The 12790-nt window shown below is 36.6% G+C and overlaps 4 protein-coding genes across 4 annotated transcripts; 3 read left to right on the top strand and 1 right to left on the bottom strand.

The window, feature by feature from the left end:
* The first annotated feature begins 1150 nt into the window (after positions 1-1150).
* Positions 1151-3051, top strand: LOC130554225 (mannose-binding protein C-like). Its single transcript, XM_057333736.1, has 4 exons — positions 1151-1292; positions 1705-1950; positions 2028-2114; positions 2199-3051. Exons 2-4 carry the CDS (start codon positions 1749-1751, stop codon positions 2666-2668), a joined length of 759 nt encoding a protein of 252 aa, XP_057189719.1. The 5' UTR covers positions 1151-1292; positions 1705-1748; the 3' UTR covers positions 2669-3051.
* Positions 3052-4373: 1322 nt separating this feature from the next.
* On the top strand, positions 4374-6290 carry LOC130554240 (mannose-binding protein-like). Its single transcript, XM_057333753.1, has 4 exons — positions 4374-4443; positions 5349-5432; positions 5673-5756; positions 5856-6290. The coding sequence occupies exons 1-4, from the start codon at positions 4392-4394 to the stop codon at positions 6239-6241; spliced, it is 606 nt and encodes a 201-aa protein (XP_057189736.1). The 5' UTR covers positions 4374-4391; the 3' UTR covers positions 6242-6290.
* A 1809-nt stretch (positions 6291-8099) lies between these two features.
* On the top strand, positions 8100-9999 carry hbl4 (hexose-binding lectin 4). Its single transcript, XM_057333423.1, has 4 exons — positions 8100-8334; positions 8468-8545; positions 9424-9507; positions 9626-9999. Exons 1-4 carry the CDS (start codon positions 8100-8102, stop codon positions 9997-9999), a joined length of 771 nt encoding a protein of 256 aa, XP_057189406.1.
* Positions 10000-10652: 653 nt separating this feature from the next.
* On the bottom strand, positions 10653-12716 carry cbln13 (cerebellin 13). Its single transcript, XM_057333774.1, has 4 exons — positions 12268-12716; positions 11333-11395; positions 11125-11256; positions 10653-11025 (listed from the first exon to the last, which is right to left on the bottom strand). The coding sequence occupies exons 1-4, from the start codon at positions 12419-12421 to the stop codon at positions 10742-10744; spliced, it is 633 nt and encodes a 210-aa protein (XP_057189757.1). The 5' UTR covers positions 12422-12716; the 3' UTR covers positions 10653-10741.
* Positions 12717-12790: the final 74 nt, after the last annotated feature.

Genomic DNA, 12790 nt, shown 5'->3' with positions numbered 1-12790 from the left:
ATCAATTTGGAGTTTTCTGATACTGACGTGTCTCTTCCACTCCAGTTTATCACTTTCATCTCCCAGTTTCACCAGATCTAAAGTGAAATGAGAAACATTATTCGTTTTCGCGATATTTCATGTTCTTTAAATGTCTTTTTCTATCATTCTCTGACCATTCCTCGCCAGTGTTTTTTAGTATTTCATGTTTTTGGTTCCGTATATGCTGTACTGTTTAAAAGGTGGGTAACAGCGCCACCGACTGCATAATTGTGGAAAGACAGATTGCCGTAAAAATATCATTTTTCTATTTAAAACAACATCCAATTAATCTGAAAATTTACCTTAATGTTTCATCATAAATTTTGTTAATGTTCACATGATCACGCAAATAATTCCAAAAGTGTGAAAATGCGGTTTGGTTGTAGGTTATATACATACAACGTTCTTTTTCCCTTTCCCTTTCCTTTTAATGCTTTATGCGAAACAAACAATATCAATGCAGTTACCAAAAACAACAAGACTAGCAGAGAGCAATCCTGCAAAAATGATGGTGCTGTCCCAGCATGCAATGCTCCGTGTCTATTTGCAATTTAAATGATATAGGCCTATTAAAATAATCTTAAAACATTTAAACTAAAATGAAGCAACACGAAAGAAAATAAAGCACAGATAGTATTCCTTGTTACAACATTGTCATCAATTACAAAAGTTTTAAAACTTTGCAATTAAATGTAAAATTCAGTACATTGCGATAAATCCATTTATTGGAGTAAAAGACACATATACAGAAGGACAGTTTGTGGACACAGACATAAATCTCTTGACATTTACAAACTGTGCTTCAGGTCAGCCTGATGATTACCAGAGAACACAGTGCTGTGGTACTAAATGGGAGTCTGGCCTTTGGGATGATGCCAGCTGTACTGAGGAACGTCCTATTATGTGTGAAATAGAAAACAAATAGAGTTTATTTACAAACTGCGTTGCGTAGACGAGCATTAACAAATTAAGCTTTTGTACTAAATAAAAAAACTGCATAAAATACTCATACGTCATTTTACTATCTAATGTATCATTCTGTGTTTCTCGTCTAATTCTTGTGGTGCCATGCACGGAGTTGCTCTGCTTATCTTCAGACAGCAGCAGCAGCACATCTTAAAAGTTAGGTCAGTTTGTTTAGATCATCATTTTCACCACAAGCCTCTCACGCTTAAAGCTAGAAGACCCTTTCCTTGTCCATTTTGTGTTTTTTGCTGACTTTTCTGCACCTGACACTGGCTGTCATCTGAGCTCAGCTCCATTAAAAGCAGGTATGTTTCGAAAGTTGTTTTAAAATAGCTGACGATAACGAAACAGAACCGAACAACACTCTAAGAACGTTGCGTTATTTTAAAAGTGAATGTTTGTTTATACATTTGCACAATGTTTACATTTCATAACATCACTGGTGATGAATACTGAATGCTGTATAATGTACTCACTGAAATAAATGTAAAATCTGTTTGTCAGTGTGTGTGATATAAATATGAAATTGTGGAAAGATAAATTCAGACCTTATTATGTTCTTTTATGTAACATAAATGCAAAATCTTACATTGGGACTGGTAAGAAAGCTTTCAAAAGATGCCATTAATGTCTTGTTTTGTGCTCTAACCAGTTTTTGGTTACGTTTAGCAAGATCAATGCAAAATAATCTACCCAGAAGCATTGTTTTTTTTTCAGGTTCTTGAAAGGTTTTCCGAAGTTTTTCCACTTTACATTAGCAGATGGCGGCGCTGTACCTCGGTGTTCTTCTGTGGCTTCAGTGTGGACTGTTGCGTGCAGCTGAGCCTCAGAGTTCTCAGAACCTGAACTGTCCTGCTCTTGCTGGAGTACCAGGCACTCCTGGACACAACGGTCTGCCTGGAAGAGACGGCCAAGATGGAAAGGATGGGGCCATTGGGCCTCAAGGAGAGAAGGGAGAGCGAGGTTTGTGTGAGAGTGTAAGCGTGTGGTCCGTGAGGGAGAGATAAAGATTCAGGCGTTTGCTTGCTTTATTTTCACAGGAATGGATGTGCAAGGACCACCAGGTAAAGCAGGACCACCTGGACCCCAAGGAGTACAAGGTCATGTTGGTTTTCCTGGTTTACCAGGTATCAAACATCATAAGTTATATACTTTGGTCCAGAATATCAGCCTATAAATCAGTAAAGCATCTTGATAACATTTATTTTCAGGTCGTCCTGGAAGTGACACAATGTCCCTCAAACCTGAGATCCAGCAGCTAACTGCCAAAATTGCCTTGATGGAGAAAGTTTCAAGTTTTAGTACATTTAGAAAGGTTGGGCAGAGATATTACGTTTATGATGGCCTTAAGGACAGTTTTGATCAGGGGATTAAATTCTGCAAGGCAGCTGGTGGAACGATGGTTTTGCCAAAAGATGCTGCTGAAAACCAAGGTTTGTTAAGATTATCTGTTGCCAGTGGTTTAAGTGGTAAGGTGTTCATTGGAGTCACAGACAGACAAAGAGAAGGGCAGTTTGTGGACGTTGATGGACAGCTCTTGACTTTTACCAAGTGGGGTTTAGGTCAGCCTGATGACTACAATGGTGGACAAGACTGTGGTACCCTCCTAGTGGATTCTGGGGATTGGGATGATGTTGGTTGTAATGATCCACATCCTGTCATATGTGAAATAGAAATCTGATAGAATCTTCTGCACTATTGATATGTGTATGTGTGGGACGGATGCCCATTCATCCAACCACCAGGGGGAGCTCTCTCCAAAATACTAAAACCTTACTATTCACTCAACATTTGTTTTCTATTTGTCTCATGTATACTATATATAACCATGCTTTCCATTGTCATGGTTTTGCCAGTTAACCTGTGTACCAAGCATTATATCATTATTTGTTGCATGCTCTATATCTTATGACAATTGTTTTCTGTTCTTTTGGATTTTCGTATCGGATTATCCTTTATAATCATATATGTCTTGTTTGCTTGGTTGGACTGATTATTTGGATTCTAGACCTTTGCCTGTTTTTTGACCATCCCTTTTTGGACTGTTGTTTAATAAACTTCTGCATATGGTTTTTCAACCTGCCTCCATGTCCAGTCCTTTACGCAAAAATAATAAAATGTTGGATTAATTTCAAATAGTTACAGATCTTCATCGTTAGATATTGCTATTCATATAGTGATTACGGTTTACTAAAACACACACTTGTAAAATCATGCCTGAGGTATTTGTTAACAAATTTATGCTTTTCTTTTTAATTTATAAGCTTGTATATTAACTTATTTATTAAACCAGGCTTGACACAGTCACACCACTGGACAATTTTGAGATTTGTCTCAAAAATGTAAAAAATAGATTAAATTACATTTATTTTCTAATGACTACCTTTTCTATTTATTAATGATAAAATGTTGTTACCTTTTATTATTCTTGAATGAATTAGTTTCTGTTTCATTTAAATGCAAATCCAATGTAAACAACTTTGAAAACTCCTAATACCTGAACTGATGTCATATACTGTAAATGGGATTTCATTGGTTGTCCTGCTGTTTTGCAGTGGGTGAAATGTTTGTTCTAGGGACTGCGCAAATATATTCCAATAACATATCATTGAACTCGAGACCTGTCCTGTCAACAACGTTTTTATCTGACTTGGTGAGCCTGATTATATGACTTTAAACACATGGTTTCAAAGATTTTATTTGGTTTAAAAACCAAACAACAAACTTTAAGTTTAACAAGCTAAAGAATGTTGTCATTGTTGTATTGTTTAAGTAAAATTCATAGTGGAGAGAGAAACTATCTACACATTTTTCTGAAGTCATCAAGCCTTTCGTGTATGACGACTAGATGTGAAAAAGTCTATATTTATATTTCAACAACCATTTGATAACTGTCTATGTTTGGATATAAGCTGATAAACATAATGAAGCAAATTATCAAATTAAATTAATAATCATAATCAAAATATGTGATTTTTATTGTCTATTCCTTCCTCAAGTGTGGACATTTTAAATACTGCTGAAACAGAAACCTTGTTTTTCCACAGTGAACAGAAGACGGTGATGTTAAAGTCCTGCTGTCTCTGTGTCATGCTGCTCCAGTTGCAGTTGCGGCCGCATGCATTAGCTGCGACAGAGAATAGTTGTGCGGCTTATGCTGGGGTCCCCGGCATACCTGGACACAACGGCACCCCTGGCAGAGACGGTAAAGATGGGGTTGCTGGTCAAAAAGGCCAGAAAGGAGACCCAGGTTTGTTTGTCTAGTTTATATTTTATTTGTGTGTATTACTGTCCACTGTTACATATACTGTACATACAGTATTACATATCAGTCATATGAGAATGACAACATGATTAATCCCTTTCTCACTGCAGGTATTGGCGCACAGGGTCCTCCAGGGAAAATGGGACCAACAGGTCCAACGGGCCCTAAAGGAGACAAAGGAGGTCTACCAGGTAAAAAACAATAAGGTAAAAAAAGTAATTGAAGGTTGCACTTCACGGAAAGAATTTCCACTTTAAAAAAGGAAAATAACAGACAAAAATGATGAACAGAAAGATGAAATGCAAACCCTGATAGACCCCAACGTGTGAAGGTAAATGGGGTTCTATCCGATGTCTCTTCTACTGGGTCACCACAAGGATGTGTTCTTTCACCTCTTCTTTTTATGCTTTATTCAAATGAGTGTCAAACGCAATTAGAGAGGCGTCACATTTTTAAGTTTGCTGATGATTCTGTGATCATTTCTCACCTAAATATGAGGATCCTGACCATGTTTTGGTAGACTTCATGGATTGGTGCAATTCGTCATTCTTGGACATAAATGTAGCGAAAACCAAAGAGATGATCATAGACAACGTAACCTACAACCATGTGGTCATAAATGGTCAGGCTGTAGAAGTTGTAAATCAGAAGCAATACCTCGGTATTGAAGATGATAAGCTTACCTTCGAGGCCCATGTAGATGCCGTGTGTAAGAAAACTCATCAGAGAATGTATTTTTTAAGGAAGTTACGTAGTTTTAATGTGGATAGTATTTTTATGATTTGCATAATTTGTACAAACCTAGGACTTTGAGTAAGGTCGATCTAATTATTAGTGACCCTAGCCATCCCCTTTGAAATGGTTTTAAGTTGCTACCTTCCTCTCGTAGATATCATATGCCGGACAAATAGATAAAAAAAACATTAGCATGGCTGCTATTAGATTTTTAAATGGTCTTAAGTGTTCTGTATTGTAACTGTATGTCTTTTTACTGTACAAAACAAATATCACATACTACATCTCAGTGACACTTTTATAGCATTTTATTTTATTTTGTTAACCGCTTTAATGTATCAATCTGGATCTTTCTTCACAGGTTTTGCGGCTGACAACAGTTTAATCACAAATCTTCAATCAGACATTATAAAACTGATCGACAGAATCACAGTCACAGAACAAGGTAGATGAATCTTAATGTTAAAAAACTGAGTAGTTTTCAAACCGTATGATTGGGTAAAATATAGACATTTTCTTGGTTATTTTTTGTCAACATGGGATGAAATAACCCAGCATTTATAGCGTAAATAAAAATGTTAGGTTGTTGTTGGGATATGTTTTATTTTAAGCTTTTGGTCACGTTACAACAGGTCTAGGCCTCGTTATATGTTTCTGGATTGTTTATTTGTTTGTTTATTTACAGCGATGGATGCTAGCGACAAAATCATCAAAAATCTTCAATCAGAGGTCAAACATCTGACAGACACACTCAACGGAATAGAAAAAGGTAGATGCTGAACAAAGAGCATTTGTGTAATGTTTAATCAGTATTTAATATTGTGCTGTTAACATTCTCATTTGAAAACATATAATCCTTTGTGTTAAGCTTCAAGATTTCGCACGTTCAAGAATGTTGGAGGGAAATACTATGTGTCTAACGGGCTGGAAGCAAACTTCGGTGACGGAGTGAAGTTCTGCACAGATGTTGGGGGTAAAATGGTCCTGCCAACTAATGAAGATGAGAACACATTGTTATCTTCAATGCATGCTGTCCTTGGCTCTACTTATATTTTGATTGGAATAACAGACGAGGAGAGTGAGGGGACATTTGTGGATCTGGACAACAGACCTTTATCTTTCACCAAATGGAAGAAAAACGAACCTAACAATTATAGAGGGGCCGAGAACTGTGCCGTCGTGTACTCTGATGGTGAATGGTATGATGTTACATGTGATTCAAAGTGGCATGTGGTGTGCGAACTACACAACTGATAGTGTAAAACACTTTAAAAGTGATCTGTGAGTATATGCTCTGTAGTCTGATGACCCTTTATTTCAGAACAATAACGCACTGTAAAAAATAAAAAGTTTACTCAACTTTTGGCCAAGTATTTCACCTAACTCAATTAACTGAGTAATGTCACTTGACTGTCAATTGAAAAAAAAATAGTTGCATCAACTTAAAATAAATATGCAACAATCAAATTTCTGAGTTCACTCAACTATGGACTTAAATGACCCAACTCAAAATATTATGTTTTATATAACGTTAATATATAATTGTTCTATTATTATATACACAATCTACTAAAGTAACTGCTTAAGCTGTTTGTGTTTTAAACACTTTGGTAGTGGCCTCACTGCGTCATTTACTTCAGACCTCAACACTGAGCACATGAGCCTCAATCATGAATAAACATCATAGTTCAAATGATGACTAAATACTAACGGTAACTTACAATGACAACAAAAACAAAAAATATAGCCAGCAAACACCAAAATAGCAATCATTTTAATAATTTTAACCGGCGAATTGAAAATTCTGCAATGCATGCTGGGAACTTTCAAACACTAGAATAGTTTTTTGAGATTACACAGTTTGGCAAGTTGGTCAAACTTCTTGACGCGCTTTGGACAATCACTTAGGTATCTAAGTACAGTCAACAAAAGAATCTTTGTTGGTACCACATTTAGACTAATTTTGTTCAGCATACTCAAAATAATACATTCTTCTTCTTCTACTAAAAAAAACTTTGTTCAAGTTACTTTATTGCCTTCGTTGGGAGAAAATTTTGAAGTTGTATTTTTTACAGTGCAGAAAACCCGTCAGAACTGACCTCAGAATAAAAAACAATCAATGTTTACACAAACATTGCATTTTGTCATTGTTTAATATACTCTCTCTCTATATATATATTTATATCATCAAATCAGTTTTTCTTTAGACATGCATGTATTTTGATATAAGCGATTAACAATCTACTGATTTATGCTTGCTGAGTACGCTTTTATAGTGCTCTTTAAATATGAGATCAAAATGTTTAATTAAGATGCTGCAATGTACAGTATAGTGTCTGTTTGACTTTTAAATACCATTAGTTAAAGCAACAGCTTGAGAACTGAATAGACCTATAGTGTATAGAACCCATTCAATAATGATGAAAAATCATAAATGTTTGAAAAAATGTTATTTTGATGTTTGTTTTTCACGTACAGTACATGCCATATTAAAAATAAAATTCAGTCCAGTCTATTAAATCCAGTTAGAATTGATCTCTTCACAAGGTTTACTTTAAAATCATGTCAGCAAATGTATTTAATTGTAAGTCTGTGGCTAAACCTAGTCATTTTGTTCCCTGGGACAAACAAAGTGCATTTGCATTAGACAAACACAGAGTACCTGTCTGCAAATAAAACCTTTCATCAATGTCAAGATTGAGTAACCGACATGACTAGGTCAAGAGCCTCAGTGTCTGTTTTTCAGATTCTGAGACAGACAGAAGTGTACATGTGTCAAACTGACGGAAGTTAAACCTTTAGTTCATTGAAGTATAGGAGCCTGCACACGTCTCTGTCTCCAGATATTAATTCATTGGTGACCTCAAGGCCTGATCTTATGGTAAGGTTTATCCAATAAGACATGTTAAAACCAGAAGTAATGTAAATATTAGTCATTTTTGGTCATGCTTTGACCAAATAAATAAATAAATAAAAGCTTTTCGGGATTTTTTTTAAACATTCAACAGAGGAAATGTTTCATGTATTGCTCTGACCTCCCGTTGACCGTACTGGAACCAAAACTAACAAAATAAAATGTCTAACCTGAATAAAGTGTTTAGAAAAATTGAAAATGTTCAATTGTTTCCGTGTTGAACAGCAGTTGGCGATGTTAAAGCATTACACCTGTGCTGCTGTGCTGCTCCTGATAGCGTTTGGGCCGGATGATCTTTCAGCCGCCTCTGAGAGCAGCTGTCCAGCCTCCGCTGGGGTGCCGGGCACACCGGGACACAACGGCAGCCCTGGACGGGACGGCAGAGATGCCAGAGATGGGCTTCCTGGGCCCAAAGGGGAGAAAGGAGATCCAGGTTTACTCTTTGTACTTTGTCTATTGTGTAACCTATGTTCTGTTTGACGGCGTGATGATAAAACAGTCTTTGTTGTAGTGCTAAAAACGAAGGGTGGCAGATAAGAGCTCTAATGGTCGCTCTCTCGCTGCAGGAGTTGGTGCTCAGGGACCTCCAGGTAAAATGGGACCAGCCGGTCCTAAAGGAGAGAAAGGAAATTCTGGTCCACCAGGTGAAATAAAACACAGAAAATAGATCATTTTTAAAGATTTTAAATTTAAATGTCTATTGAAATAAGACAATCAGACTAAAAAATATGTTTTATGTACTAGTAATACTCTTTATCTTTTTTTGTTTTAGAAAAAACAAACGTAATCAACACAATCTAACTGCAAAAACTTAATGAATTTACAATTTTTCTAATTTTGGCTAAAGGCCATTGCACATTGAGTCCGAAATTTGCGTCCGAAATTTCCGCACGTAAAAACGTGAATACGCCCTCACGTTGTGTCAATCACATTTACACACTGCCTCTGATATTTTCGTCCGTCATAAAAAATTCGGACTGGGTTTGATTTTCTGCGTTTTTCGCATCCGAAGCAAGCATTTTGAGAGGCGTTTTGACAACTCAGAGACACAGTACAAACGAGCGCCAAATACGAAAAAACGCATACGAAAACTTCGGACTGTATGTGCAAAGACCTTAATTTGTATGAATTTGTACGACCTCAACCTCATACATTTTAGTACGATTTGCTTCCGTTAGGTTTAGGAGGGGGGTTAGGGGAGGGGCTTCAGTATTTCATTTTTTCCACTAATCGTACGTTTGTGTACGATTCACAACGTACGAATTCATACGAATTAGCCACCTTGTAAAATAGTTACAAATTCCTGTGAGATCAGTTAGAAATAAATGAGGCTGAATAAATAATAATTATAAATTACTATAATAATAATATAAATAACTTCATATAACAGTTACATAATTGTTTCTTATTAATAATCCCCTGTAAATATTCTGTAAATGGCAAATCTAGCTAGATTATTACAGTAACTTCACAGTCTTATCCTTATAATGCAAATGTCTCTAAGTGTTTTCATCTTTTACAGGCAGTGATGTTCAAAGCACAATAATGGCAAAACTTCAGTCAGATGTCAAATACCTAACAGACAGACTCGCTGTCGTAGAAAAAGGTAGACTACTTTACATTAATATTAATTACATTACACAATGCATATTTCTGTTTTAGTCATATAAAAAATACATCATCTAAAGCTGTTAACAATCTTTTTTTTATCTCGTTATGTTTAGTCTTCGGATTTAGCATGTTCAAGAAAGTGGGAAAGAAATTTTTTGTGAGCAATGGGCTGGTGGCGAATTTCCTAAAGGCACATAGCATCTGCTCTGACGCTGGGGCGAAAATTGTCCTGCCACGAAATGAAGATGAAAATAACGCGCTAGCGTCAATGAAATTCAACTCTGGAACTTCAGTCTACATTGGTGCAACAGACATATATGAGGAAGGCAATTTCGTAGATATGACTAACCAACCTCTAACTTTCACCAAATGGAAAGAAAATGAACCAAATGATTATAATGGGGCAGAGGACTGTGTAGTTATTGTAGAAGGTTTATGGAATGACATTAACTGTACTCATGAGAAGCATGTGGTGTGTGAACTATAAACTAAAAGGTGAAACTTTAGGATTTGGAGAACTCTGTATCTGTGCTCAGATGTCTGATGAAGATTAAACAAGGAAATCAGTGTGTCATACTATCTCGTCTCTACTTTTTTCCATCACTGGACATCTAATGTCATTTGAACAAAAATGTCAACCTTAATATGAAAAAATCTAATTTTTACCAAAGGTTTTCACCATACTGATAGGTCAGATGCCAATATTTGGTGGTTCAAAACGTTTTAAAGGATTCTTTCGTGCATTAAAGTTTTCCTTAGTCAGATAAGGGAATTGTCACATCCATAACGGTTCACATTCCTCATAAATGGGCACATGAAAAAGAAAAATTTGTAACTATTTTATGTTCTTAAAGAAGCATCTCTTCTCCATTTGTTAGGGATCATCACTTCTGGTTTGTGCATTTTAATTCACAGAAATCCTACAAAGGATGTTGTCTCTCAAAAACCGTGTGTGTCCTTTTTGTCACATCCATAACACATACAATACAAACAGATGATTCAGTTGTAATAAATACATTCTTTGAGAATTTTTGTTTCAAGTTTTGACTGAAAACATCACATCCACAACGCTGGAATTGCCCATTTATTCATCAACGGTAATATTGAGACGATGCCACGTTGGTTTTTTAATTGCAAGGCAATTTTATTGTTTATGTTATATATAAACATTGTTAATATTGTTTATCTAGAATTCTTCACATCCTCTGGTGGGCTAAAGAATCTGAGATTTATAAAGGGAAAAGCATGAAACCACTGAAACTGGTGAAGCTGCTGTCCTCGTCATAAACCCAGCTGTCTTTCCACAGCTGCGTGTACACCTCATCGGCCTTCTCCAGCGTGAGAACAACACCATTGCTGCCGTTTCCATTGAGATTGCTCTCGGGCTTGTGAGAATACACTGAGCATTGCCGTTCCTTATTCTTATGAAGACTGACCGCCATTTTGTTCGCTGCATGTGAATGACCATAAAATCGGAAAAAATAGACTCCTTTTACTGGTGCTGTGAAAATGCCTGCAATAACACAAATATGTGAATTTAGAAACCCTGCACAATGCCTTTTATTATGTTTTTATCTGTATTTTAAATACACACAGGAACGCCACAGATTACCAGTGTTTGAGTTATATGCATTTCCAATGTTACTGAAGATTTTTTGGTAGACCAGAGTTCTTGAGTCTTCAAAGGGTCCAGTATGTTGTGTTCCAGATGCCAAAAGTCCAGCTGAAAAGGCCACCTTTCTGGCTGTGAACGGACAAATGGACGTAATGGTTTTGTTAGGGAAAAATAAAAACAATACAGTATAATTATTTTTACTCACCTGTATTCTCTGCTTGTAAAGGTTCAAGCTTGGTCTCTAAGGCTCGTGTAAACCTCCTCAATGCTGTTCGGAATATACACATTGTCAAATCGTAAGGTCTTTGCACATACAGTCCGAAATTTTCGTATGTGTTTTTTCGTATTTAGCGCTCGTTTGTACGGTGTCTTTGAATGGTCAAAATGCTTGCTACGGATGCGGAAAAACGCAGAAAATCGAACCCAGTCCGATTTTTTTTATCGGAGGCAGTGTGTAAATGTGATTGACACAACGTGAGGTCCTATTTCTTTTTTTAGATTAACCGAAAATATATATCACGTGATTTATGCGCAACTTGTGAGTGAAGTACGGTCAAATGCTGCTGCATCCGAAAGCCAGAGGGCGCTCTCGTGCAGAAACTCCAAATACGCACTGCAGAAGAAGACCATAACACACATAGTTCTAGGAAAAGCCTGGGAAATGTTTTTATCACTGTTCCTCAAGCCTCATCAGGTATTTTTATGATAATAAAGTATATTTATAATGATCATGTTTGACGGGTGTTGCTTTTTTAAATGCACGTTATAAGCGACTCAAACTCGCACTGCTTTTAGATCGAGCGGCATTTCCTACTGATCCCAGAACCGTGCTTCAAGCTACGCATCAATAAAATAATCCATACCTTGCATCATCGCAGCCAGCTCGGTTTCAGCAGGATTCGTTGTTAACCGCGGTTAACCGTGCACATGTGTAGCGCAAATTTCGGACTCACTGTGCAATGGCCTTTACAAGGCAATCATTGGATTTTACTATTTGAATATCAAAGATTAGAATAAGATTAGATTTAGAATAATTATGAATTAGAATAATTACAGAAAAGGACAAAAGCTAAACGTACATAAACGATAAAAATACACCATGTTAAGACAAAATGATGACTCTTATTGAAACATTTTTACCTTCGTTCTCTCTCTTCAATTCGCTCAGAATGACCTCTGTGGCTCTCAGTCTTTCTTCAATATTGTTAATTTTTTCTGGCGTAATTAAGCCACGAGCCACCGAAGCCCCAACACAGAGCAATAAGAACATATTTAGAGCCGCAGGGATCTTCATTGTTAGCCTACTTTTTCACCTCTTTGTCTATCCAAAGTGCTTGTGGTATTCACGTTTATTTTGGGTAAGGTGGGTTGAAAGTATGCGATGCTGCTAAAAGTAAACACGGACCTTGTATTGTTTGCATTGCTGACTGAGACAAATTTTGGATTGTTTTTTAATTAGGACATTTTGTCAAATCCTATTTTGATATGCATGCATTTATACATTTAGTAGACACGTTTTATCCAAAACGTGCATTTCACACTGTAGTAGGCTATATTTTTGAAGCCTGCATTCTCTCTGGGACTCGAACCGACAACTGTGCATGTGGCTTGTTTTGACCTTTTTAGTTAAACAAGTAAAGTTTAGTTTAACGATCAAGCTCAC

This window comes from Triplophysa rosa, linkage group LG5 (assembly GCF_024868665.1).
Source record: "Triplophysa rosa linkage group LG5, Trosa_1v2, whole genome shotgun sequence".
Classification (NCBI taxonomy): Eukaryota; Metazoa; Chordata; class Actinopteri; order Cypriniformes; family Nemacheilidae; genus Triplophysa; species Triplophysa rosa.
This window is presented reverse-complemented; position numbering and strand designations above follow the sequence as displayed.

Bases quoted from the DNA above. Each gene is read 5' to 3' on its own strand.
- LOC130554225 (XM_057333736.1), top strand. From the start codon at position 1,749: ATGGCGGCGCTGTACCTCGGTGTTCTTCTGTGGCTTCAGTGTGGACTG. The intron at 1,951-2,027 runs GTTTGTGTGAGA...TTATTTTCACAG, and splicing joins AGGAGAGAAGGGAGAGCGAG to GAATGGATGTGCAAGGACCA. The intron at 2,115-2,198 runs GTATCAAACATC...ATTTATTTTCAG, and splicing joins TGGTTTTCCTGGTTTACCAG to GTCGTCCTGGAAGTGACACA.
- hbl4 (XM_057333423.1), top strand. From the start codon at position 8,100: ATGTTCAATTGTTTCCGTGTTGAACAGCAGTTGGCGATGTTAAAGCAT. The intron at 8,335-8,467 runs GTTTACTCTTTG...CTCTCGCTGCAG, and splicing joins AGGGGAGAAAGGAGATCCAG to GAGTTGGTGCTCAGGGACCT. The intron at 8,546-9,423 runs GTGAAATAAAAC...CATCTTTTACAG, and splicing joins AGGAAATTCTGGTCCACCAG to GCAGTGATGTTCAAAGCACA.
- LOC130554240 (XM_057333753.1), top strand. From the start codon at position 4,392: ATGGGACCAACAGGTCCAACGGGCCCTAAAGGAGACAAAGGAGGTCTA. The intron at 4,444-5,348 runs GTAAAAAACAAT...CTTTCTTCACAG, and splicing joins AGACAAAGGAGGTCTACCAG to GTTTTGCGGCTGACAACAGT. The intron at 5,757-5,855 runs GTAGATGCTGAA...CTTTGTGTTAAG, and splicing joins ACTCAACGGAATAGAAAAAG to CTTCAAGATTTCGCACGTTC.
- cbln13 (XM_057333774.1), bottom strand. From the start codon at position 12,421: ATGAAGATCCCTGCGGCTCTAAATATGTTCTTATTGCTCTGTGTTGGG. The intron at 11,396-12,267 runs GTAAAAATGTTT...TATTCCGAACAG, and splicing joins ATTGAAGAGAGAGAACGAAG to CATTGAGGAGGTTTACACGA. The intron at 11,026-11,124 runs GTAATCTGTGGC...GTGTTATTGCAG, and splicing joins TGCATATAACTCAAACACTG to GCATTTTCACAGCACCAGTA.